The sequence below is a fragment of the Priceomyces carsonii genome (assembly GCF_900007245.1).
Source record: "Priceomyces carsonii strain CBS4050 genome assembly, scaffold: Debaryomyces_carsonii_scaffold_6, whole genome shotgun sequence".
Lineage (NCBI taxonomy): Eukaryota > Fungi > Ascomycota > Pichiomycetes > Serinales > Debaryomycetaceae > Priceomyces > Priceomyces carsonii.
The window spans coordinates 1,353,103-1,380,000 of record NW_026946679.1 but is presented as its reverse complement, the minus strand read 5'-3'; the positions used below and the strand labels follow the sequence as shown (position 1 = coordinate 1,380,000).

Here is a 26,898-nt window from a genome sequence, read left to right as displayed (position 1 = left end):
AGAGCAATTTATTTGAAAAAGCTAACGTGTGTGGTCTAATAAGTCAAAGTTTTGGTGGAAATTTATTCAGAGGCTTCTTCCATAGCTTGCATTCTCATTTCGCACGGTATTAATCAGAAGTTATTCGTTGGTGCAAAATTTTATGGGATCAACATCATTGTCTCTTGCTATTAAAAAAATTGCTAGGTGTAACCTATAAGATATAGCTTTCAATAAAAGGCAAGAGAAACAAGAGCAGCACAAAGAAAAAGGAAAACATAAGCGTAGACTTGACTGTAATAATTCTGCTCACTATATCTACTATCTCCTTGTCTCAATTACTTCTCAAAATTGGGACGAAATTTAGAACAATGATGAAGGATGATTTGAATTCACAATTTGACAAAATCCCAACGCCTGCATTCACATTACCTTTGCAGTGAGCTCCTCCTCGAAGGTAAGTAGTTAAGCTTTGAACTATTACTAATATGTCATTTTTATGACAATGGCGACGAGAAAAGGATATCGCATTCACAGCAGTTCAGTAGCTTATGCGATGCATACAGAGGTTCAACTAATCCAGTTCGAACAACAATTTGAACGCTTGCAACAGTATTTCGAAGTAGAAATCCTCTGATTTCCATTCGTGTCTCTCAAGGCAGAGACTTTGACACCTACAATAGATTTAACAAAAGGAATCATCCTCCTATTATTTAGGATTTCAAATTTGTATGGGGTCATATTTTGTACTCAGGGAGCCTCATAGAATCAGGAGCGCAAATATGGGAACAAATTTGATCACGATTTTTCTGGGAAATCTTTATTTCCAACTACAAGAGCTGCTCTTCCTACAGCCGCATGTAATTAGACTTATATTGAAAGAGAATCGAGTCGTAGAAATCTTTCCTTAACTTTTTCGTTTGATATTGCTTAACAACTTTCTGTCGCCTAAGCATGTTATCGTAATTGTTTTTGCCCTTGGATTGAGTTCCTTAGCTCCTTTTGATATAACATGCCTAGACACTTTGCCTTCAATCGCGTCAGGTGTCATTTGTCGGGTGATAAACTGAGTCCTGAAGCTGGCTTTTCTGAGTCCGACATTTTCTTTAAGCCCCTAACTTTGAAGCCATCTAGTATTATATTTCAATTTTATTTTTCCCCATCAATACTTATAATTGCGCATATTATGCCGCAAGACAGAGTCAAATTGAGAATACAACTCTTTAAACGGGTCTTCTCAATAGCTGCCGAAATAAAAGAGAAGCAAAACAAAAAATGCTTTTCTTTTCTATTTCAAATAAGATTTTTGGATTCAAAAATGAGCGACCTAAAGCTCATAGCCGCCTGAATAAGTTGAATTCTCGTCCAGACATAAGACTACATTATTTCCAGGCCATTGCCTAAGATCATCTGAGAAAGTTGAAATATAATAGACTTTAATTTAATACCAATGTAAAAATACAACAACCAAGCATCAAAAAGCATCGTGTTCGAGGATGAAAACTAGTCGTGAAGTAAGAAGCAGTTAAAAACTTTCATTCAAGAAGTCGAGTGCTTCTGTCTTCGTTCTCTATGAAGTCCTTTTATCGAATGGCGAGATATCAATGGGGTCAAGAAAGCTAATGATCACAGCAATCTAAAGTAATTCTTGTATCATAGACGCTATTTCGGCTTTCAAGTGTGTACTAAATTACGACTGATAGTCCTTGACAGTCTGTGGAAAGTTTTCTAAAATCATTAATCTTCAAAGAATCTATGTCTATCTTGCATTAACTGAGATACAATAAAATTGCCATTAAGAAAGAATTTTTGATAATTCTTTACTGGAATAATCCAGGGGGGACAAAGTAATGGGATGTGTCGTAATGAGCAATCAAATGTGATATAGAGTCGTAGGGGTCATTATCAGCACACTGTGGCTCTTTACAACGAAGTTCAGAAAACAGTCCTCCATAATTTTGTTCATACCCTACGGTAGAGGGTGATGTCAAGTTAGAGTTCACCGAAATAGTACTAAGTGCATTATCCTCTGAAGACAGCGCTGACCCTATATCACTCGTTATATGATTGTCTAAGACGTGATTCGTCATATCCTCACCGGAGGTGAAGCACAGTCCGCAATCATAAGGACACAGTAACATAGTTTTATGAGTGTTTAAGTGGCGAGTCACTTGTTGTTTTGTTATGAATCCTTTGTGACACACACAGCACTTTAATGGCTTTTCTTTATCATGTGTGAATTTGTGAACTTGTAAGTGAGACTTTCTCAAGAATCGCTTTCCACATTCTGGCTCTGAGCAAATAAACTGTCGTTCATCGATGTGTGATCTACGATGTTGCTGAAGCAATGAAGGCCGGGTATATGCCTTACCACATCCCTCAAATCGACATAAAAACTTCTTGACCCTTCCATCCTTGGCGACTTTTAGTTGATTCAGCATAATTTTCCCGGGTCTCAATTATTCAATGATGGTATCAGATATATTCCAAGTTTTTGATTTAATTGAATAAAAATTTTTAATTATTATCCGTGACTGCACATAACAAAGTCAGCCTCTTGAAAGATATCAAGCCTCATCCTTGCCAACAAAGGCTCCAAGAGGTCGGTATGCACTCTTATTTGAATGATATTAATTGAAGATGCTGCTCTATACTTATCATAATTTACTGTTGCATTAGTGTTTGCTACCTTTCTTAAGTTGGACCCAGATCACCCTGTATAAAATATCGCTCGTTCAATCAAAAAAGCTACAGCGCTAAGATAAAAAAAAGAGAAGAATTAAACGCAAAAATGAATGTTGACTCTTTTTCAAGTTTAATCTTCATGGATTCTCAAAAAAATATTCTTCGAATCCCTAAAAATCTGTACTTTCTATGATCGTAATGTCTACTAGATGCGCTTCATGTTGAAATGGCTTAAAAATCCTGAAACCAAATCCTTGCTCTTTAAAATCTGAACTTTGTCTTTAAAAAAGTATATTAAAATCAATCAAAGCTAAGCCTAAAAGCGTATACCATGACAGAAATCGAAACAATCTGTAGCAACCACCAACAGAAAAAGTATCGGGAGGGTAGTATTGGATAAATGACCAAATATAAGTGAATTCGTTACATCTCTATGAAGTTTTGAATTTCAACCGCGAAAAAATCATTTTTGAAATATTCAAACATTTCTTCCTCAAAAAAATTTACTATTGACAAAGGATCAAATGATGATTTGATATGCGCATAACTTGGATATGTTTCCTCCATGCTATCATATATAATATCCATTTTTATTTGATCAAAATCCAGAATAAATTTAAGAGTAGACTCTTGCTTAAAAAATAATTTAAAACTGCTCACTAAAGCATTTATGACAAACAAACTGTAATTATTAATATACTTTAAAAGCTTTCCTGGTTCTTTTTCACCATTAGTATCCAAAAATATCAAAGTATCAATAAAACGAGTTATTACCTTCATTAGCAATATGGAATTTTTTGTCACTCCGTATTCCTCATCCTTTATATTCTGGTTTTCTTTCTCATTAAGTACAAGCTCAGATAAACGTAAAACAAAGTCATTATGTGTTGAGTTTCTGTCGATATTTTTCTTCTCAGACTTCATGACGGTGATAAGCGAGAAAAAGCAAAACACTATGGCTCGCCATTTATTTTCCATGCCCATAAAAAAAGTATAAACCTCATTTCTAGTTGCTCTCGAATAAATTCCAGAATCTAAAAGCTTCGCTTTCTTAATGAACTCAACATATGGTATAAGCAATAAAATTGTATACTTGGTTGCAAGATTATGTGACCTATTGCTAAGTTCCTTATTTGTGTCTTTCAAAACGTAAAACAATAAGGAGTACCCGTGCTGAATCATTGCAAGTAAATTATTTGATAAGAAGAACTCTAGTATTATATCAGACGAAGTGTCGAAACTAAAAGTAACCCCAAAATCTTTTATTAAGTCAAATGATGATTTAAAAGTTCGGTAGACAAAGCTTTGTACATCCTCCAAAGAATTCACAATATCGTAATAAGTTAAGTTTGGTGACAAGATGATATTTAAGTGATTTCTCATCATGAAGATGGTTTTAACAAGTTTATCATCATTATCCAAGAATTGCTTTCTCAAGTATTCATCTGAAAGATGCAAAGGTACGCCTAGACTAAATGAGTTAATAGCATCATAATAAAGCAAGTATTTCCAAACATTCTTCAAAATACGTCTACTATTGTCTGACTTTTTGTAATATAATCTATCTATGTTTTGATGTAGACCCAATGTGATTCCCATTTCGAAGCATATTGCAAAAGTTATATTACCATTGCTTCCATCACCCCCATCACCATCCTTTATATTAAACATTCTAAAAATACGTAACATAAAGAGCGTCTGTAGGGATGGCAAAGTAGTCTTCACCAAATACTGAGCGTGATCCAATAGCTTTGTAATAAACTCCAATAGTATATCATTCTCATCTTCAAATTTGTTGAAACTTTCGCTATACAGATGTGAATTTGAATTTAGAGAAAATTTAAAGATTGTCAACAATAAGGCTAGATTGGCAAAGCCTTGTGAATTTTCTGGCAGAACAATCTGATATCTCAAATTGCTATGGGATAAATTAAAATGAGTTCTAAAAGTTCGTAAAACGTCATCTCGATCAACAATAGGCAAAAATCTGAACCAGAAACCATTAAAAAATTGCGTTATGTATTCTAACAATATCGAGTATTCTGGTAAAAAGCTTTCTAGTTCTATCAAAACATCTACGGATATTGCATATTTAAGACTATTGGACTGAACCGCTTTTGGCCTATGCATAAACTTCCAGTCTTTTCTTTGTTCTTTGACTAATTTGTATTTCGACATGTAATAATCCCTCGCCATCAGATTCTGTAAAAAAACCCTAATGGAAGTAGGACCGCAGAATATTGACCGAGTTTGCTTAGCGAAAATCATTTGAAATTTATCTAAGTCAATTTTTATGCTGGTGGTTGGATCCTTAAAATCTCTTCGCTTCTCTAATTTTTTAATAATTGATCTTAGATTATCATTTTCTTTCTCAAGAGATATAGCTTCTTCGCTGTATAAATTAACTGCATACGGAGTTGACGCTTTATATTCACAGTGATCCATTCCCTTTACCAAGCAGGCTGTACATGTTGGTTTCTTGAGATCGCACCTGGTCTTTCTAGCTCTGCAATTAGAGCACAGTTTCACTGCTCTCCGTCTTTTTTTATGACCCTTACTTCCTTGACAAAAATTATCTTTCGTGAAAACTTCCATTGGTTCAATTAATTCTTGAAAGACGATAGCAGTAATTTTAATCAAATACTCCTCAAGCAATATCCGACATGGATTTATTGTAATGTGCAGTACAATATACAAAACGATAGCTATCAACAAGATTGTACAAAAGGTATTGGCGAAATTCGAAATGTCAAAACTTTATACGAGATTAAAACCACATAGAGAGAAAAAGAACGAGATGCTCCTTAGATCAATTTCATTTCAAATAAAATCTCTATTCAAGTTTTTTCCTTAAAACTTTGATTATCGGGGAAAGAAAGAAAAGCTGAATCATTGATTTTACCCATTGGATACAAAATCAACAAATTCAAAAAACTTGTTTGAGTACACCGTCACCGTAAAGTTCGAGCGGTGACGCTATTTGGGCGTTACCATATCTAATTCCGTCTAGTAAAATTCATGACCCAATGAGGAAACTATCGTACGAGACATACTCAATTTGATTCGAAATTAAGTCGGATAACCGCATCAAGAATTAAACTCCGAATCTTTCTGAAGATTAATGCTTAAACCCCAAACTTTATTACAATTCACAGCGCCAATGGCGATTGACTCCATAAGCGATTACTGAAATCAAAAGTATATAATGGTGAGCAAAGTTGGCTTAAATTGACAGTCTTCAAGATACATAGCCTGCCTGAAAATTAATAGCAAAGACACATCGCACACTAAACTAAGAGAATTAAATCACCGCATGTACATTTTCAACTTTTTTAAAGACAAAGCACGACAATTGAGAAAATCATTAAATGATGGTAACAGAAGACACGATTTGAGTAGATCAAATTGTGATCTAGAGCTGGCTAAGGTATCGGAAAATGTTTGCGAAAGGGCTCAAACGAATGAACCAGTACCAGTTGAAAAATTAAACTGGGATTCATCTGAAGATAAAGGAAACCCATATAATTGGCCCCAGTGGAAGAAGTGGTACGTGACTTTGACAGTAGCTATGATTTGCTTGTGTGTGTCAATAGGCAGTTCGTTGTATGTCGCAGGTGTTCCAGACATGGTGATTCGGTTTGGTGTATCTCAAGAGCTTTGCATTTCTGGTTTAAGTTTCTACTTGATTGGTTTGGCTATTGGTCCAGCAGTTGCAGCTCCATTATCTGAGATTTTTGGGCGTCGATTCATCTTTTTCTTTTCTTTGCCTATTTCAATGCTATTTGCCATGGGTGTTGGGCTTTCCAAAAACATTTGTTCTATTTTAATCTTGAGATTCTTCTGTGGATGTTTCTCATCTCCAGCCATGGCTGTAGCTGGTGGTTCAATAAGCGATATTTGGAAATTTCAAGATATTGGCTTTGCTATGTCTATGTTTTCCTTAGCTCCATTCTTAGGACCTATCTTGGGACCAATTATTGGTGGCTTTGCCGTTGAGAAAAAGGGATGGCAATGGACTACGTGGATATACTTAATGGTGTCAGGAATCATTCTTCCATTTGTATTAATGTTGCCAGAAACCTATAAGCCAATTATCTTGTCTAAAAGAGCTGAAAGGGGTGGCATCGAATTAATTAAACCTCCGAAAGACAAAGATTATGTAAAGAATATGGCCACAGTAACTTTATTGCGTCCTTTAAAAATGTTGATTGTTGAACCTATTGTGCTTGTTCTTGCGATTTATATTTCTTTTGTTTTTGCTGTTTTATTTGGTTTCTTCGAAGCCTATCCGATTATTTTTGAGGGTGTATATCATATGAGTCTTGGAATTTCTGGCTTACTGTTTCTTGGTGTTGGAATTGGCTTGATGTGTGGGGCGGTATTTTTTATCACTATAGATAAGATGGTGTATAATCCTAGAAACGCTGATGGAACTAGAGGTAAGAGAGACAAAGATGGAAATCTTATCCTAGGGACACCGGAATCAAAACTGCTTTGTGCAGAAGTCGGTGCTGTCAGTTTGCCAATAGCATTATTCTGGTTGGCATGGACGGGTAGAACAGATTCGGTTCAATGGATGGTTCCCATTGCGGCTGGAGTACCATTTGGTTTTGGCTTGTTCTTAATCTTCCTTTCTGTCATTTACTACTACTCCATGTCATATCCACCAACCACTCTTGCTTCTGCTATAGCAGCAAACAATTTATTGCGTTATTTATTGGCTTCGGCGTTTCCGTTATTCACCGTAAAAATGTACAACAGATTACATATAGAATGGGCCACTTCTTTGCTTGGTTTCATTGCATTAGCTATGGTTCCGGTGCCCTTCCTTTTCCGAAAATTTGGCGCTAAATTGAGAAAAAAATCTAAGTTCGGTTATGCTGCTCTATTTAAACGTTCTCCAGAACAAAAGGCTCATGAATATCAATAAGCTGCCCAAGAACTAACTTCAGAGAGGATACTAGCAAAGAAGTACCAAATGAAGAAACTCAGGATACAACAAACGGATTTGATGTTCCTCATATGCTCGCTTGGTTAGCATAGCTGCAAACATTCCTTCATACTTTAAAATATAGACATGCTTGATTAAGTGCATTTTATCTTAATACTAAAACCGATATCGATATATTCCAGCGCTCAATGAGATTCATCATATAATTCCATGGAAATTCGTTACGGATGATATATAAAATAGGCATCTATAAATGTCCGGTCACGTTTTCACAATTGATAAGAACTTGAAAATCACTGAAGATTGTTGTTCAACGAGCCCAGCCCATTAGAGGTCGATGTTCTTATGAGAGTTGGACATTCATAACTCATATACTAGATTCGATTTAAATTTCATAGGGTTTGAGTTTCAAAAGTATCAAATCGAAGACCTTGACTATGACTACGACTTTGGTCATGATCAATCCTTTTATTCCTTTTCGTTAAAATTTTCTTTTTTTTCATCTATGTTTCTTTCACTTCTTCCCCAGTAGAAATAGCGAAAAAAATCTATTAAAATCTCAGCAGTGGAAGATCTACTAATTGCAGCCGCGTCATAATAAATAAAGATTTGCATATTAAAACTATGTGATGATTGAAGAATTTCAGCATCTTAATAAAAGCTAATTCTTCTTCTTAACGAGTCACGAAGTGACATCAATGACATTTGATATCCCATAAATAAGGTGACTAATCCCAATGACACACTCAAAGTAAACATGGATGTATAACCTCTAAATTCAAAGATTTGTACCACTGGCTCTGTTGATTCCATGAAAATCAACCCTCCACATAGCAATGCGAAGCTTACTAAAAGCTCAGAAAATGGGCGGCTTGGCTCTGTTAATGATTTGGGGACCGGGCCAAGCAATGCCATTAAGTATGAAAGTAAGCGAAAAGCACATCCAAACATGAACAAACTTCCCCATTGAGTATGAATATCAGTAGCTAAATGCAGCGATTGTTCGTAGACATCGACCTGCATATGCAGTCAGACCTTGAATTTGGTAATCTAAACGAAGCTTTCTGATTTGAAACTTTTCCCACACTCGTTCTCTACATTTCAATCGATAGCTGCGATCTCGATTATTATTTCAGGTACCTCATAGACACCTTTTTATGGCTTCCTTTTTTCTCTAGTTTATATTTCGAATGGATATTTACGAAGTGCACCGCCAATTCTTAAGTCAAGTATTACTCCAAGTACAAAATGAAAGGAAGAAATCATTGGCATCTTCGAATCAACTTATGTGAACATTTTTATTCACCCCGAGGTGGGATGGCGAGATGAGACATACAAGAATCCCCGCCCAATTGCCATTTACGAAAGCCTACATGTCAAGAGTTATAATATTTCAGTTTTTTCGTATTTGCTCCAATAAATAATGTGCAGGTCATAATAATCACCTAAAATAAGCTACCTTTGCAATAGGCAACCCAAAACAACTTAAATTCGACCCATAGCACTATAGAGTCGCAAATGTTATCACTTACAAAGACAAGCTTTCTACCTCATAATAGTTAGAGATACCAAACTGCTTATACTCTAGTTACCGAGGAATGTTACTGATCAACCAAAAAGAAACATCTACCTTTCGGAGAGTTGGATTGAGCTCCTGCAAATCTGGAACTGAGTACTGCAGCAGAGCATAAGTAAATGAGCGCTGTGTACCAGAAAACTTAATGGTGCCTTCATGGATGCTTAATCATAGGTTTGACTAATCCAATTATCCTTAGTATCAAGGTGACTTTCATAGCTTATGAAATGTTCCAAGTTTTACGCTACATCAATGACCTTGACACCTAATATATACTATTTAACGAGAAGATTTGAAAGAAGGCATATTGATCAACCGAACTCGAAATCTCGACCTTTTCGAATCTCCGAAACTACCCCCAAATATTATGCCAGTAGATTTCATTCGCTTGGTCCATTAGGATCTTGGCTAAATTGCCGCACGCAGCAGCCTATGCATCGATATATTCCGACGTAGCTACGTCTGGTCTTATCATCTTAGCCATATTTTGAAGAAGACACTTTTTAACAATATGGTACGCTTGCCATAAATCTGATCAATAAACGTCTTTAATACAATAGAGTCATCAATGTTATTTGCATAATTAAATAACGCAAGAGCCGACATCTTTAACGGCTTTTGATTAGACTGGTTGAAAAAACGCTACCTCGTCTAGCTAGAAGGTCTCAAATCTAATTCAATTCGTCACTTCTAGAAGAAATTTATTCCCAGTTCTGGCCCAGATGACTACAGCTCATCATTGTAAGAATTTTTAATGATTGTAAATCGATACCATGGAAAAAAGTGCGAGAACATTTCAGTGCCTATTTCATGATAACTGCATTGAATAGGATCTCTTATGGATTCAATGAATATTTTGCCGACTTGGATCAACCTTTTAGTACTTGTGTAGGTGAATAAAAAGCAACGCAGCGGAAGTTGAAGAGATAACACTATTCAGTGAGCCCATTTACTTCACGAATTAACTGTTAAGTCACGGCTGTACTTATTTTGGCTAGTTAGGCCAATCAGGTCCAAGTACATTTTAAGCAATTCTGTTGAATTAATGCGAGATGTCTTATTTCTTCGAATTCCTTAAAGAGGGACCCGAGTAACCAAAGCAATATTCAAAAAAGAGAAGAGATTTTTTTCTTTTTCAAGCAAAAGAATACTGTTAGGCTTCTAATTGATTTTTTCAAACTCACATGAAAATGAGTTTCGAATTTTGGGAAAAATGTCATACGTGCAACGTGTAACGTAGGATAACAGTTAGTATATAAGAAATTTGTATTGCTGTGATTCTATCTTTTGAATAGCGGGAACTTGTAGCTAGTGATAAATGAGACTTGTATCAAGCATAATTTGGTTCGCTCAGAAACCAGTCAACGATCCATTATAAACCCTTTTATTATAATCCCAGAAGAATGAGACCGTATCAGTAGTGTTAGAAGGATTTTTGCAATCTTTGTTGTAATTTAGCCCTTTTAATCTATAGTTGGCAATTTTTTCAAAATTGGATAAGCTACAAGAAAATCCAGGACCGTCGGCACACATCTTGATTGGAATAACAGCATCGTTCACAATGTATCTGACAAAAGATTCATTCAGACATTTGTACTTTTCTAGCACAACCCTAGCACCTTCAGGGACTAAATTTGTTGCAGTATAGATATTAGGGAATGGTATGTAATCAGGAGTTAAAGGTTCTCGAGGCTTTATAAGTCCTAAGATGCTATGAAACATCAACAATTCAGTATCATGAGTAAAACTGAGCCATATCTTTTGCTTAGCCGACGGGTCTTTCAATAATTTAAGAGAAGCCTCATACAATGGTCCAAACATAGTTTCTGATTTGTTGTTACCTGGACCATACAAGTAGTAATCAGCTAAATCAACCAGGTATTCGTAGCGAATAAACTCTTCATTAGTAAACAAATCACAAAAAGGAGAGTAGCCTCTGACATTCAATTCATAAGCACACCACTTAAACATATTGTTCACATCATCCGAGGTGAGATTTAAAAAGGAGTTACCCTTGAGTAGCCTGTTTTTTGCAGCGTCTAAGTACAGAGTATCGTACTTCTTCGATACTGGAGTGCTACTCGAGAAGGCGAAATCTGAGCAACCAGAATCTGGCGTAAGCGAGTTTGCTCCAAGAGATGTACCTTCGTCAAGAATAACATTTTTAACTTTAGCTGGGGTGTAGTCATCACCTAAGAATCCTCTCGCAAAAGCCTGAGAAGTTTGGAAAACTCTATCGTTACCGGCAATAAAAAGAGGAAGAGTCTCATTCAGGTTATATAAGGATCTATATTTTGACCTCAAAACATTGCCAGCCTTCTCTGCATCAGTGGTTCCAGCGAAAATAGCACTACCTGTTGCGGGTGTTGATTCTAAACCGTAGTCGCTTTTCTCTGTGACAAAATATTTATAATTATTAAGGAAGGATAACTCTCCAGTATACTTTCCCTTAAACTTCGAAAACTTTTTCAAGAGAGCTTTGAAGCTCTTACCTACACCTGACGTGGGGAACCTCTCGCCATGTCTCATAAACAATTGAACATTCTCTGGAAAACATTGATCCGGAATATCTGTGGAAGCACCTATACCAGGAAATTGAACGTAAGGACCGGCTCCTCCCAAGTATCTCAATTTTTCATATTGATCTGTAGCTGCTTGTTCAGGAGTCGCAAGGTCTTGGAACATGTTTGTGCCACCTATGGCTAAGCTACCTGAAAGTACCTTCGAAAGGGAGACCATGTCGAGCTTAGTTGTTTGGTATGGAAGAAAATCGATTTTTAGGATTCGTATTGCTTTTTATAGATGTTGCATCTTAATCTTATCGATGTTAAGAATATAGGCATTAGTTCGCAGGTTTGTTGAAGTTTTACCTAAAATGAATAAATATTTCACTAATTAGGAGCGATATTTGCGCATTTGTTACAATCTCGTTCTCATTTGTAAATTGATTCCTCTTAGATATTGGCTGATAGTGCCGTCCCAAACGATGGCCCTTAAGAAGTCAATTGATCCGACAGGATCACAATTGAAAGAAAAAACTAGATCAACTATATATTTCTCACACAATTCACAGCGTCATACTGTTATTGACGAAAGATAAGAAGTGTTACTTAACCCTCCCATCAAGAAAAATAAGATGAAACCGTCCTCCATTTATTCTAAGTTCCTCATGGTATACGTGTAAATATGGAATGTACAACTCTAGGCACGTAATCGAGTCTCTTCCAGAAGTGGATACACAAGTATACAACTATTGATGATACTTAAATGATATTTAACATGCCATCGCTGATCAATGTCAAGCAAACTTAATACAAAGTCGTCTAGTTGATGAAATCATATCACAATTCATAAAAATATCGTAAGCATCCTTACTTACAATATAAGACTTTCCATCCTATAAAATTAGAGCTTGGGTAGATTTTCAAATGTTCAACAATTCATACTTAAAGAGTATCGATCAAAAAAAAGTAGAAAAGTTATAGACTGCTATAGACTGCGTAAGAGTAAAATTCGGGCAAGATATTCAAGTAACTTCAATCCATGGAAATTTCGTACTCCACTTACCATTGCTCCTCTGCAGACATTTACTGAGATATTGAGTCAAAGCTATAACTTATCTACTGCTTTGATCAGCAATCGCGTTTCTTGTCCTCCAAAATTTACATGACTACAGTAGATCACTCTCCTAGAGTGCTTAATGTTATGCGAATTTGTTAAAGAGGAGCAAGTATAGATAATAACGTATAATTACCCTACTCCATAACTCTGGGCTTTTTATCATTACATGTTCAAATCTCTTAGAAAAGAAGAGGTCGAGAAGTTCTAGAGACTAATTTACTTAATTGATGCCAAAAACACTTGGGCAGATTTATGATACTGTATATAAACATACAGCCAAGAACTTGTCTTGCTTGAAAAGGTATCCTAAGGTAATACTTATAAAGCCCTTCTTGGTCACTATCACTGTATCAACAGCGTCACCTTTAAATAAACTGAGCTTGTCGGGTGGTACGTTGTGGACTTTGCGTGTCACTCGGGAGATTCACTTACCCCGTTCAGTGTAAGAGCATGCAGAATTAACTTGCAAACTATTTAGCCTTTTGAAGTCAAACCAAATATATTCAATTTGCAATGAGATGTTTAAGAGTCCAAGTATAAAAAGAAAATTAATCTAACGGTGCGACAATTAGAGGATCTTTCCAAGTTGTTAAATATTTTGATAAATAGGCACAGAAACATTTGGTTGTTCTAAAGCACTTCATCTAGCTAGAAGGAATTATACCAACGTTTTATGTCTTGATAAATATCCTGTAACTTCGTCAATCTTTGCAAATAACGACGTAAAAAAGGTGGCAAGCTGTTTTGAAACGATGGGTGACGAATCATTAACGACCTAACGGAGGATGAATCAAAAAAAAAATTCTCCTTTAGAACACAGATCCTGTTTCTTGGGCACTTGATCATCCAGTGGGGATAATTGATAAAGTTACTTTGGAAGAACCATTATCAGAAACAAAAGATCTTAATGAAAGAAGATTAGGCATAGAATGAATCCATTTAAATTTATACTGTTTTCTGATTTATTCAAAAAATTACTCCTAGTTTTAAATGGTCCAGTAAAAGGATGGAGAAGGTATTTTTATTAAAAAATGTACCTAAAAATGAATAGGTGATAGCCAGGCGCACTTCAGAGGCCGTGTCAAAGGAATTAAAATGCTTGGGCGTAAAATTTGTTAGTGGATATGATGGCATGGTGAGTTGTGTCAGTGTTGAGACCACTAGCGGTATAAAATATAATGTAAATCAAGTTGTCTTGTCTAGTGGAGCAAGTTCCGATTTGATTACGGATTTAATAGGACGACTTGGGGCGAAATGTTCAACACTTGCACATTTTTACATTGATGAAGAAGATAGATCATAATATTAAGGCTTTCCTGCTATTTCAATGCAGAAAAGGGTTTCTTCTTTGAATCAGGTTCTTAAGGCTTAACAAAAATTTATGATGGATTTCTATACTTTGACCCAAAAGCAGGAAAGTCAACGCCTATTCAACGTGATGCTATACCGAAGGGAGTAATAGACGGTATAAGAGATTACCTAAAAGAGACTTTGCCACAGCTTGAGTTGTTGAGCTTAAAGTTATGCTTGTGCACCAACTCACCCATTCGCCAATAAATTCTTTATGTGCACCCTGATCTTTCTAATTTAATTGTGGCGACAGGCGATTCTGGAAAAATTTTCAAAATTACCCAATTACTAGCAAGTATACCTCAAATTTAACAACAAAAGGAACAGATGCACTCAATCTTTAAGACTTGACGATGGTGACTGGTGACTAGAGTGAAGGAGGAGATAACAAGCAGCATAGATGGAGAGGTTCTGGCAGTGTCGAAGACCTGAGGTCGATCGAAGAGCCCGAGGAACCAAAAGAGATTCGTAGAATACCATGACTAAAGAATGAGTTTCTACCCGGTCCGCTATAGTTCTCTACCGTCTTGGAGGCCCTTTTCCTATCTAATCAATAGTATAAAAATTCACAATATCTTCGCGGTGATATCCATAAACAGAAGTGCTCGGAAATAGTGCTCGGTTATTACTGAAGTAAGTATCTGCCGACAATTTCAAAAAAATAACCGCATGACTATTGTGTATGAAGGTTATTTCTTGTGGCTCCTTCCTTGTAGAAAATCTGCTTGTTTCCTTAACGTATTTGACAAATATACTCGTAGTAAAGAATATGACTACAAACCAAGATACCGCCGCAGAACTTCTTTGGAAGGATATCACTTTAACTGTTCCTGATTCGAAGGATAGTTCATTAAAAAACTATATTCTTGATAATATCTCAGGACTGGTAAAGAAAGGAGAAGTGATGGCCCTCATGGGACCTTCTGGTTCTGGTAAGACGACACTTCTTAATGTTTTAGCTCACAGGTCGGATCCTAGACTGTCTCAAAGAACAGGCAACGTTTTGATAGACGGAAATAATGTCACTATGTCAATGGTAAGAAAATTGACATCTTTTGTGGAGCAAGAGGATTCACTTATTGGATCATTGACTGTGGAAGAGACCTTGGAGTACAGTGCTAAGTTTAAGAACGTTCCTGCCTTCTATATTAAAGATTTAGTCATGAAGACTTTGAAAGATGTCGGTTTGTATGATCAAAGAAGATTAAAAATAGGTACCCCAATTCAAAAAGGAATTTCAGGGGGACAGAAGAGAAGAGTTAGTATTGCTTCTCAAGTTATTTCAACACCTTCGATTCTTTTCTTGGACGAACCCACTTCTGGGTTGGATTCAGTTGCCGCAAAGGAAGTAATTCAGATGATAAAGAGAATCGCAATAAAGGAAAATATTATAGTCGTGTGCTCAATACACCAGCCATCTACTCAGACTTTCGAAACTTTTGATAAAGTTCTTTTTTTGGCTAAGGGAAAAACTGTATACAACGATGATGTGGATAAGTTGGTCGGGTACTTCAATTCCATTGGGTATGTAATTCCGCCATACATGAACCCTTCGGAATATGTACTAGATCTAATTAGTACTGAGTTTTCAGGATCACTGGAATCAGAGGATAATGCTTGTTCAACTAGTGTGCTTAAAGACCTAATTTCAAAGTGGAATGAAAAAGGGCCGAGAATTTTTGAATCAACTATCTCAAAGGAAAAATATTCGATGGCTGATTTTGACGAAAAACTGTTCTGTAAGCCCTGTGTTAGACTTAGAAACTGGATTCTTGAAGAATACCGACAAACATCGATTTTGCTCTCTCGGTCTCTTTTAAAGGCCAGAAGAGATGTTTTCGCATATTATGTCCGGATGATTATGTACTTTGGTTTGGCTATAATGATGGGGACTGTGTGGTTACGATTAAACAATGACCAAAAGAATATTCAGCCTTTCATTAACGCAATATTTTTCTCTGGTGCTTTTATGTCTTTTATGTCTGTTGCTTATATTCCCGCATATCTTGAAGATTATAATTCATATAAGAGGGAAAGATTAAATGGGATGTATGGCCCATTTTCTTTTGTACTTTCAAGCTTTATCATTGGTCTCCCTTTCTTGTTTATTATCGCTTTGATGTTCAGCATTATAACCTACTTCATGTGCAACTTCAGGCACAGTTCCACAGGGTTTAGCTACTACGTTATGTGGTTATTCTTGGATTTGGTTGCTGCTGAGTCTATGACCACATTTATTGCTAGCTTATTTCCAAACTTTGTGGTTGCCTTGGCATTGACTGCGTTTGCTAATGGTCTTTGGATGTCAGTTGGTGGTTTCTTAGTTTCTCAAGATATCTTAAATGTGTTCTGGTACTACACATTTTACTGGGTTGATTATCAAAGATATGTCTTTCAAGGAATGATGTTTAATGAGTTTTCAGAAAGAGCTTTCAAGTGTGATTCTAGCTGCCACTGTATGTACAATTCCGATCTTGCAGAGCAATGCAAGATTAGAGGAATTGCCATATTACAGACTTTAGGTTACTCTTCTTACGAAAAAGGTCAATGGATTGGAATTCTAGTAGCTTTGATTTTTATCTATCGAATTGGAAGCTTAATTTCTCTTAAGCTTAAGAAATAGGCTGCTGATAATACTTTTTAAGATTTAATGAAATGCTTTAAAGAAGCATTATTTATAAAGAGAGAAGGATCTTGTAGTAATAAATTTGATAAGTTTGTTAAGTTCCTGTAAGCGTCATATTTTTCATTTTTTAGCAAAAAGATCAACCTGATAATAGATTGAAGCAGACGAAAAATCTAAGGCTCGAAGATATTTGATTTCAGAAAGATGAGTCGCAGGGATAATAAGTGACAAAATTGAATCACTATCTGAGGTAACCTTCAGCGAAAAAAAATCTTCGGAAGCCAAAAAAGACATTGCTTGATTACCAAGGTGAGACAGACAAGCTCCTACAAATGTGTTTGCGTGATATGAATTAATCTTAGAATCAAAACTAAAACACATTGCTTGCTTGGTTATTTAGTTGCAAAAATGTTCCCACAATTATGTATCACATGTAGTGAAGTTACCGTGATTGAATCAACAAATCAATTGTAAAGTATTACGCCCCTCCAAATTCTCTGCTGCGGTAAACACTGTGCACTATACGTAGTAAAGTATTTGGCTAGGGAGTACGTTGAAAAATCTATATTCATGGTCGTGGAAGAAGGTGGCCGAGGTGCTCAAAATATCTATGGATCAAGGTTTACTTTACTTTCCACAAGGAAGAAGGGATATATTGATCTAGAGGTGGGTCTCACCTGTATTCAAGTTGAAAAAAAAGGGCCACTCTTTCTCCATCTGCTACGACGGGAAATACATACATGAGACACTATTGGAATTTTACCTACAGTCTTATGAATTTACTCCTATGGAACTGTTTCATACCTAATTTATTGTTAAGTTTTCAGATACCTTACGTCATTCATTAGGTTCTTCAAAAAACTCAGAGCGATTATCTAGATAGAAATCATGACGGTATTTTTCTTGACTATCCATGATCTGTAATTTTCTGTAACATTCTTTTAACATCGTCGCTATTGCTTAAGGGTACTACTTCAATTGGACCTTCTTCCTATATTAAAAAGTAAGGACCAATGCAATATGCTACTCGTTTTCCAAATCAAGGATATGCCACTTTGATTTTCGAGCCACGGACAGTTGGCGAAAGCTCAGGAGAACCAGGACGATTGGAGAATCCCAGAAGGAAGAACGAAGAAGCAGTAGCTGGAATAGATTATCTTGTCTTGAGAGTTGATATCGACGAAGCCACCATCTTTCTCGTTGAAATTTCCAAGGCGGACCTGATTGTTTGGATATTGCTTTTTATGATGATAGAGCTGTTGACGTGGCATCTGTGTCTGGCTACTACCGCGACCATGAAACCGACATTTATATGATTTATGCGGGCTGCGTTGATTAGAAACCAGGCTTAGATATTGCGACCATGAAGATGCCTACCCTGGAACAAGGAGAGGCGCTTTACAAGACACGGATTGAGAGAGCAAAGAAGGCTAAAAAGCTTTACGAAACAACGGGAGAGATTATCTACCAACCATTAGTTGATAAACTGGCAGCAGACCCAAAAGTTGATTCATTAGCAGGCTTAGCAGGACCAGTCATTTGGTCATGGTATGGTCCGTGGACTTTGAAGAATTTTCATACATTCATGAGAGAAATTACCCTTTAAAGAAAGTATAAGAGAAGAAAGATAGGAACTCGAACCCGCACTACCTTACAAGGACACTGAGAAAAACACTGAAATAAAAACTCGAAAGGATGAAGAAGCTATCGGATAATATCTTTCAGGTATTCTTGTATATTAGGAAGACAAATAGTTGATTGATTTGAATCAAAAGATAAGTCGATTCAAGATTAGAGTAAGTCCTATATATCGGAAAAGCTAAATTATATAATCGTAAAACTAATGCTCTGGAAATGTTCAAAAGCAGACAACAGCCGCATCAGTAAAAAATTAGTTTAAACTTACCATAATCCTAAATCAACCACAAAACTAGCTATTCTCCTTAATATCGGATAGGAGATCGAGTTTAGTTGGAACCCAACCCAAGACACTTCTAGTTTTCTCACTCAAGATGTGAGAATTTACCTGAATTATGTTACCAATGAACCCCAATTTTTCGACGTCCTGAGCTGAGCTGAAGGAGTCGACAGCGATATTTCTAGCTTCTGAAATTGCCATTGCGATTTTCTTCGCTGGAGCAAATTCCGTTACAGCATGAAGAATGGACCCTACAGGTGCCTTTTCTACAACTAGCCTGTAAAGCACTGCAGCATCGTCATGATGTACTGCTGACCACAAATTTTCGCCGTCCCCCACATAATAAGACACGTGGTTCTTCTTTGCATTTTCCATTAAAAGACCAATGAAAGTACGGCCACCTTTATCATGAACTGAAAGAGCTAATCTTACAGACACAACTCTAACCCCCTTACAATCATAGGATAACACAAGCCTTTCTGTGTACTTACGAAGTAGAAACATGCTATCTTCATATGCAATTGGGGTGGACTCGTCAGCAGCTTCTCCTTTTTTTGTAGGTAATACAAGAAGACCGTTCGTGTAGGCAAAGAATTTATTGCTTCCCTCAAAAGTCTCAAGTATAGCCTTTACGGCTCTTTGATCTATTTCTAAAGAATTTTGAAATTTTCAAAATCCTGAATGAAGGTGCCCCGACAAAACCTGTGCCACCTGTTACAAAGAGCTTCATTACTACTGACCGAATTAAATGGGTTCACTGATTCTCAAATTAGATTTTCTTCAATTCCTTTCATAATTGACAGAATGTCTCCTCAGAAAAACTAACATAAGTACAGGCTACGCTGCGAAAAAGCATCTGGAAGAATATATTTGTAAGCGATTTAGTAATTTAGACTGCGCAAGAATGTTGTATCTTTTGACGACCTAGAAGGGCGACTATTCTTAAAAAACGAAATAGGGTGGCGAGTTAATATCTTTGTTCTTTGTAAACATAATTGACTTGCAAATTTTTTATTGCAGTGATCAGTGTATAATCCTAAGATGTACAATTTTTCTTGCTCTAACTGTAGGTTTGTTTCGATTCTTGCCATTTATTAATCATGTCACCATTCTTTTCTGAATATAGGATATTTTATTTTTGACCTCCCACATTATTTAAAGAGATCCTAATTGCGATACTGCGCGTATAAGCCGAAGAAAATGGTTCAGTACTGCAAATATAGATATGCTCATTTTGATGTCCCAATTTTGTAGATCATTCAAATAATATGTCTCATCTCCTAAAATGCTCTATTAAATTTAAAGGAAGTAGTATCATCGCCATAAAAGCATTTTGCTCCCTTAAACCACGAAGAAAGCAGCAACAAAGCTGTACCACAATATTTATCTGCCTATATTTGGTAAAAAACATTTGTGCTTATATGACTAAATAACTTCTTAATTATTGTGTTGAAGTTTCTAGAACTCTTTCCAGATAAATTGATCGTGCTAGTTGCATACAGTATAAATCGTTTATGACTACATTTTTTAAGTAAAAAAATAGCTAAAAGAAATATAATATATACCGTAACCAGCTTTAATAGACTTCATGGTTGTGGCATTATAATGCTTGGCTTCATCTTTATCAATAACGAAAACCATTCCTAATCATTCCTTAGATATATTTCTTAAGGGGTATTCAAGGAAAGACATCCCGATCATGTTTGGTTATGAATTCCACAAATATCAGGAAATAAGAACAATAAAGACAAGAGAACTGAGAGATAACATCAATGCTAAAAATAGAAGTTTGAAAGTTTTTTTTTGGCATACATTGCAAGCCAAATCTCCATTCCCCTCGACATTTATCATAAAAAAAGCATTATTGAGGCAACAATAATAAATAAGTAATCGCTCTTTAAGTTCAATTAAAAAGAAAGCAAGTTTTTATTATGTTTGAAAATTTGAGATCTTGTATAAGTATTCATATATATCTATATATAAATATTTCGGATACTTTAAGGTAAAATCAAGCTCGAGACTTCAAAATGATTTATGCATACAGCACAGTCACAAAATCTATATTCCCCTGCTTTTTCGCATTTTTATATGCGGTAGCTGCCAGTGATTCCGGTGGAATCTGATAACCAAAAATCCCTTGTGGATCCAAACTACCTCCGGTTGTCAAATTGAAGCAGCCACTTTCACTGATATTCGTCGCAACATCCACGATAACATCGTCGCATTTACGGTCTTCCGATAATTGAAGTCCAACCTGATAATCCAGAGTCCCAGTAAATTCCAAGTAAACGCTATTAGTGTTTCCTTTATAAGTACAAAGATTGTCACCTTTTTCATACATTGTCCAAATTGTACCAGCTTGATCTCCTAAACAATCGTCACCTTCATAAAAGATAATCCTTGCAACTTCAGGTCCCTGGTCTGCTAATCCGCTCTTAAGTAGAAAGCCGGATAAAAATATAATACTATTCAACAATTTCATCTTTTGTAATGTAATATTGATTAACTAAAAGTTAGTTATTGAGAATTGATATGAATAGGTGCCTATAGAAGCTTTTTTATATGTATTTCTTTGGTTCATTTTTAGAAATGCTTTTAGGGTTCGAATTGTTTTTCTATTTTTGAAAATTTTCTATTTTTGAAATTTTCTATTTTAAAAGTCCCGCTATTAATATGAAATTCCTATTTCTTTAATTTCAGTATTTTTGGCTCTCAGTGAAGACGACATAAAATGCGGGCCCACATGCAATCCCGAATTATCGAATCTCCGGGCAGAAATGAATAATTTCTTTACAAGCTTTAGATGCTTCAAACTATACGTCTAATCTTATTAATTACATCTTGATATCTTGGTCCAAATATTTCATTTAATCGATGGACACCTTGCTAACTACTGAAAGATCAAACATATAAGTTAGTGAGAATAAAATGCCTTTTGCGTTCTTTATGCTGTCCTCTAAATAAGGACTTTATGACTGAAAAGCTTACCAAGAGGGCAATGGGCCGACATAGTATATCTCTTTTCTTCAGTAAATACTCTACATTTCTTTTACGCTCTGTGACCTGCGACTCGAAGTCTCCGAAGAAGAAGCACAACCTGACAAACTACCAATGTTTCCCTTTCTTGTATCTGTTGAAAGATTAAGTCAAAAATACCTTTCTCAGACTAAGTCACGCCATTAACAGCTTTTGTGAATACATAAATTACACTGGTATTCAAAGAATAAGACTTCCTGCGGGCATTGACCTTGATGTGACGTGAAGTGTAATTTCAAATTACGTTCAATACCGATTTAGATAATATATGCATAGTCACGCCAAGATCTGAAATTGTTATTATTTTCAACAAGAACCAGCTGCCCCTGAAAAATCAATTAGTTAGAACCACTTAAGATGCATCTAGCACCAATTGAATACAATTCAAGTAAAAGTGGTCAACGAAAAAAACGTGACTGCAGAAAAATATAGAGGAAGGCTATATGAGTATCATGCTTAAACGACAGTCACAACTCCAGAAAGAGCTCTTAAAGCAGAGTAGACAATTGACTTTAAAAGTGTAACTGCATTATCGTCGATAGGAAATTTGTCTTAATCCTTTATACTAACATGCTTGCTTTTATTACAAATTACGAAATTGAGATTAGACAATGTTAATACATTTTTAATAATATGCATATAAAAGTTTTCCACTAACAAAAAAGGCGATAACCTGCAGAATTTAAATCCGAAGTCTCCACTTCTAGTGTGTTCCCTACAATAAATACAGGAATTAACGCCGCCATAAAAAATGTGAATAATATGCACAAGAATTAAATACTTCAAACGAAACTATAAAAGTTGAACTGTACAGATAGACATTTTGATCAACACGTATGTCAGATTTATGACCGGTATTCATTCACATAACCCACAGGTTTCGTTTTAGGTTTATGGGATACAAGATGGCAATGTTATATAAAAGGGCGATATTCTTCGACAATCTGGGATTAGATTGAACAACAAGCAGTATTTTGTTAAACAGATTACAAAGCTAGCTAGCATTTATATCTAAGATGTCTTTAACCCACGCCAGCAGGGAGAAGTACAACGGCATTGCTGATATCATGACTAAGAGGTTCGGAATCCCAGTTTATAGACAATGACGAATTTGGATTGAAATATGAGGATGACTTTTTCCAGTCACTAGATGGAGCTGGACTTGTTGGCACCATTCGTTTAATAATCAAACCTGTCTCTGCTCTTGATTTACTCGATCATCATTTACTAATTCATTAGAGTATCTAGAGATCTTATTAATGGGTGTAATTTTGATACTGTAAGTCTAACACGTATCGAAAAGCCTAACGAAATTTCGAACTCACCTTTAATAAATCTATTTATATCAGGACGATTAGAATATAAACTTGCATTTACTTTACGAGAATAGATGAACGGACTAAAAACTTTGAGAAGAAAATTGCCTCTTATGATGGTGAATTAAACGCTTTGAGAATAAGTCAATTCAAGGAAACATGAATATTAATTGCTGTAGCAACTTCGTGCTAATACGCTTCGGAGAAGAAAAAAAATAAGAGTGGAACTCATAATTAATTTAAAGAACTGTGTGTGTAATCTACGCATGAATCTTAGAAGCGAACAGATCCTATCAGGATTACAATTCTCATCAGCAAGGACGAAGAGCTCGTCAGATGTTACACCATCCCACGAGTTCGCGTCATAGAAAAACAAAATTGCTGTCTCAGAAGAAATGTTGCTCATGAAAATCAATTTCTTGTTGCCGTTGCCTGCATTTTTGCAAAAATTTTTACTTATATCGGTTTTTTCCGGCAGCTTTAATTCGATTTCATTGCATTCGGAAGCAGTTATCACCAGGAACAAGTAAAACAGGAATAATTTAAACCAGTACATGTTTTATGTTAATTTTTCAATATTACAACTAGAAAATATGTCTCGATAGATAGCTGAACATAGCGTTTAAATAGTTTTATGAGTCGTTTGCTAATGCTGAAAAGCGAGAGGCTAGAATAGTAGAGATATACTATGGTAGTTATGGTAATACTTGTTAAAAACTAGTACCTAAATAAATACAAGAAGCTCTTTGTTATGTGAAACAGATAGAAGCAATTTCTTATTGTCTCGTTGAATAAGAATAGTAATTATGCAGTCTGATTATCCAAACGCGTTCATAGAGACTCTTTGGTTCTTATTATTGTGTTGCTAAAAGGCTCTTAAAAGAGATATAGCTTTTTCTCTTTTAAGATCTCGCTTAATAGGCTAATAATAGCTGAGGGAAAAAGTCCCTGAGCTCATAATTTCAAGAAGGAGCAAAAACTACCCACTTCAAAAATAATTCGAGAACTTCCGAAATCGAAGCTAGATGTCGCAGTTGAGAATTTAAACAATACAAAAACATATCGGTCAGCTAATATGTCAAACATCTTCTGCAAGATATTCTAGTCGAGGAAAAAAGGGTCGGATGCAACAACAGAGAAAATTAGTTGAATTCTCGCTTTATTCTTGGCAAATGAAGTTGCTCACTTATATCTATATTGGTAAACATGTTTCTTTGGATATTAAAATGATGAAAAACGATAAGTAATAAACACATATTCTTCAAAATGACTTTTGAGCTAAATAAATAAACGTCGACAAGAGAAAACCATCAAAAAAACAGCCTCATTGACCTCTCATGATCAATCTATTCTATTTCAGAAACGATTGACTCTCGAGGTACATCTATTTAATATAAAATGTGCAAGGGAAACAATGCCTCTATAGTATTGCTAAAATATGCGCTTCTCTATATTTCTTTTTGATGGTAATGAGCCAAAGCAGATTTCGACATATCGTCTACTGACGAACCAGCGCGAAAGCAAACTGGCTGTACCACGTATTTGCTCTAGTACAATTATATGTTTTTGAGATGTTTTACGTCATCTTTCATATCTAATTTTTGACTAAGCGATCTTGCAGGAAGGATTATTACGTCATTATGAAAAAGTGGAGAAATAACTTCGCACTTTGTTCCACAGAAAATTTGTACCAGACAATTTATAGCTACCGTTATTATTGGGACCCTGTAGTATGAGAATTCTTTTCATTTTCATATTCAATGTTTTGAAATAACTAGGGGTATTTCAGAATTTTTGATTAAGCTTATTCTTTTCAATTTAATCAACAAATTTGTCCAGAATTTAACTATCAGTTTATACTTATCTAACGACATCTCTGAATTTCCATGTTTTTCCTCACCAATAATACCATTGAAGATTAAGGGATGAATCTATTGTTTTCAATAAATAAGTTTATTGAATATTTCTTCGAATTGCGAAACTCACCAGTCAAGAGAAATTCACATTATCCTTTTCGTAAGATTCGGAATGCGAAGCTATATTCAGGTTAAGTTTAAACGATACAACTTCATTAGTTGTATCTTTGAACGGCGCTTGGTAATCAAAATTTCAAACATCATCAAGAAAAGCTTGGGCGATTTTGAATCCGGTGCAATCATACCTAGAGTCTTGTAATTAATTATTTGGTGTTCGAAAATTGTTGATCTGACACTTTTAAGGGAAGGGTCTAATCATTATATATTGTCACTATACCTTTTTCATCAAATGGAGCATAGACTGGGCATAATTTAATGCTAAAGAAGAAATTTAAATTCAACACTATACTTTTGATTAGAATACTTCTAAGTTAAATAATATCAGTCTGAAGACTTAAATTGCTAACTCCATAGAAAAAATTGGACTTCTAAGCTATGTTTTCATTATTTTTTTCTTTGGATATATCTGAATTAAGGATAGGAGATTTAAAAACAAGGCATTTTGATTTCAGTACCATTTAACGAAATAGATGTAATATCATTTCTCAAAAAGGAGGAAAGCTTGGTTACCGAGTATTTATTTTCGTGCTAGAGAGAATCCAGATCAAAGTCTCTTCACTCCATACAAATTACAGGAAGAATGAAATCGTTCTTGAATGATTCGAAAAATCTCACTAATGAAGCCACTAAAATTTTTGGCGGTGCCACAGTGCAAGTATGGTTCTTGTTTATACTTGAAAGGGTGGGGGGAGGGGGGGGGGACATTCAGCATCGTGCCCTATTCAACCTTCCATTTCCCTTTAACATGAAGATCTTCACTATGAGCGACCCTATTCAACCTCGATAAAGTAATTATTGAGATAAGAATAGAGAAAAGCGTTCAAGAAGTCGGAAGGACAAGAAATGGTGAAGGAGTATAAACGCCTATATAATTATATCGAAGACTAGTTTAAACGCGCTTTCATCTTCGTTTATTGAAGATGCTATTGTTAGAGATAAAATAAATAGCGCGAACACCAACGACTGTTTCTGTAACGAAATCTATTACTGAGTGCACAACACTTAAATTTTATCTGCTTTGCATACCATGAAATATCACTGCTGAACTTGGGACAGAAATAAAATAGTAAGCAAGGGAAAAATGCTATCAACATAATGGCTGCAAACGAGCCACAGCTTTGGTAAAAATGCTTACAAAATAATGAGGCAAGTTCATCCGAGTAAAACAACGTCATCTAAGCAAAATATATAACTAGAGATATGATTCAACAAAACGTGAACGATCGCTTATAAGTTGTCAATATTATAGTATGTATAATTTTTACATAAGCACTGCTTCTTTCCTGACCACATTCCTGGATATTTTTTCCAAGAATATGTGTTGTACTTATAGCAGCCACTATGATTTGGTTTGATAGTGTACCATCGCATTCCCCCATCCCTACGTAGGTGGTGAGGCCCACCACAGAAAGTCAAAACTTCAGCGCACCTAGCGTTATGCACCCAGATTGACTTTGTGATTGGCTACTTTATGGGAGAGTAGCATTTATAAGTTAAATAACAGTGTTTTACCTTTCTTGACTCATCCTTACATTCATTGTTATTCGAATGATAATAGCCTGTTATGATAACCTCTTTATAACTTTTACGCTTGGCTAAATGATTTCCAAGCTATACCCTTGATTAACTCGTTCAAATGCAAAGTGGGAAATATCTGAGCTACTAGTAAAATCGATAGTTCCCAGCCAATCTGAAGAGATATTTGACAGATCATAATTGAGTACTGATCTGTCAAAAGTTATATGTAGTGGCGACTCTGAACTAGCAATACATTGGCGTAACTTCATTTGTTTTTAAATCAATA

At 35.6% G+C, this 26,898-nt stretch overlaps 11 protein-coding genes across 11 annotated transcripts; 4 read left to right on the top strand and 7 right to left on the bottom strand.

The window, feature by feature from the left end:
• Nucleotides 1-1,799: 1,799 nt before the first annotated feature.
• On the bottom strand, nt 1,800-2,420 carry PRCAT00005793001 (uncharacterized protein; the record flags this gene model as incomplete). Its single annotated transcript, XM_062955892.1, has 1 exon — nt 1,800-2,420. One exon carries the CDS (start codon nt 2,418-2,420, stop codon nt 1,800-1,802), a length of 621 nt encoding a protein of 206 aa, XP_062812450.1.
• Nucleotides 2,421-3,087: 667 nt separating this feature from the next.
• On the bottom strand, nt 3,088-5,109 carry PRCAT00005792001 (fungal specific transcription factor domain-containing protein; the record flags this gene model as incomplete). Its single annotated transcript, XM_062955891.1, has 1 exon — nt 3,088-5,109. The coding sequence occupies one exon, from the start codon at nt 5,107-5,109 to the stop codon at nt 3,088-3,090; it is 2,022 nt and encodes a 673-aa protein (XP_062812449.1).
• Nucleotides 5,110-5,977: 868 nt separating this feature from the next.
• PRCAT00005791001 (MFS transporter) lies at nt 5,978-7,594 on the top strand (the record flags this gene model as incomplete). The annotated part of the gene is made up of 1 exon (XM_062955890.1): nt 5,978-7,594. The coding sequence occupies one exon, from the start codon at nt 5,978-5,980 to the stop codon at nt 7,592-7,594; it is 1,617 nt and encodes a 538-aa protein (XP_062812448.1).
• Nucleotides 7,595-8,266: 672 nt separating this feature from the next.
• On the bottom strand, nt 8,267-8,638 carry PRCAT00005790001 (uncharacterized protein; the record flags this gene model as incomplete). The annotated part of the gene is made up of 1 exon (XM_062955889.1): nt 8,267-8,638. The coding sequence occupies one exon, from the start codon at nt 8,636-8,638 to the stop codon at nt 8,267-8,269; it is 372 nt and encodes a 123-aa protein (XP_062812447.1).
• Nucleotides 8,639-10,541: 1,903 nt separating this feature from the next.
• On the bottom strand, nt 10,542-11,930 carry PRCAT00005789001 (histidine phosphatase family protein; the record flags this gene model as incomplete). The annotated part of the gene is made up of 1 exon (XM_062955888.1): nt 10,542-11,930. The coding sequence occupies one exon, from the start codon at nt 11,928-11,930 to the stop codon at nt 10,542-10,544; it is 1,389 nt and encodes a 462-aa protein (XP_062812446.1).
• A 2,914-nt stretch (nt 11,931-14,844) lies between these two features.
• Nucleotides 14,845-16,785, top strand: PRCAT00005788001 (uncharacterized protein; the record flags this gene model as incomplete). Its single annotated transcript, XM_062955886.1, has 1 exon — nt 14,845-16,785. One exon carries the CDS (start codon nt 14,845-14,847, stop codon nt 16,783-16,785), a length of 1,941 nt encoding a protein of 646 aa, XP_062812445.1.
• A 1,016-nt stretch (nt 16,786-17,801) lies between these two features.
• On the top strand, nt 17,802-18,104 carry PRCAT00005787001 (uncharacterized protein; the record flags this gene model as incomplete). Its single annotated transcript, XM_062955885.1, has 1 exon — nt 17,802-18,104. One exon carries the CDS (start codon nt 17,802-17,804, stop codon nt 18,102-18,104), a length of 303 nt encoding a protein of 100 aa, XP_062812444.1.
• Nucleotides 18,105-18,151: 47 nt separating this feature from the next.
• PRCAT00005786001 (uncharacterized protein) lies at nt 18,152-18,394 on the top strand (the record flags this gene model as incomplete). The annotated part of the gene is made up of 1 exon (XM_062955884.1): nt 18,152-18,394. The coding sequence occupies one exon, from the start codon at nt 18,152-18,154 to the stop codon at nt 18,392-18,394; it is 243 nt and encodes an 80-aa protein (XP_062812443.1).
• Nucleotides 18,395-18,718: 324 nt separating this feature from the next.
• On the bottom strand, nt 18,719-19,210 carry PRCAT00005785001 (uncharacterized protein; the record flags this gene model as incomplete). Its single annotated transcript, XM_062955883.1, has 1 exon — nt 18,719-19,210. The coding sequence occupies one exon, from the start codon at nt 19,208-19,210 to the stop codon at nt 18,719-18,721; it is 492 nt and encodes a 163-aa protein (XP_062812442.1).
• Nucleotides 19,211-20,738: 1,528 nt separating this feature from the next.
• Nucleotides 20,739-21,188, bottom strand: PRCAT00005784001 (uncharacterized protein; the record flags this gene model as incomplete). Its single annotated transcript, XM_062955882.1, has 1 exon — nt 20,739-21,188. One exon carries the CDS (start codon nt 21,186-21,188, stop codon nt 20,739-20,741), a length of 450 nt encoding a protein of 149 aa, XP_062812441.1.
• A 2,036-nt stretch (nt 21,189-23,224) lies between these two features.
• On the bottom strand, nt 23,225-23,614 carry PRCAT00005783001 (uncharacterized protein; the record flags this gene model as incomplete). The annotated part of the gene is made up of 1 exon (XM_062955881.1): nt 23,225-23,614. The coding sequence occupies one exon, from the start codon at nt 23,612-23,614 to the stop codon at nt 23,225-23,227; it is 390 nt and encodes a 129-aa protein (XP_062812440.1).
• Between the last annotated feature and the right edge of the window lie 3,284 nt (nt 23,615-26,898).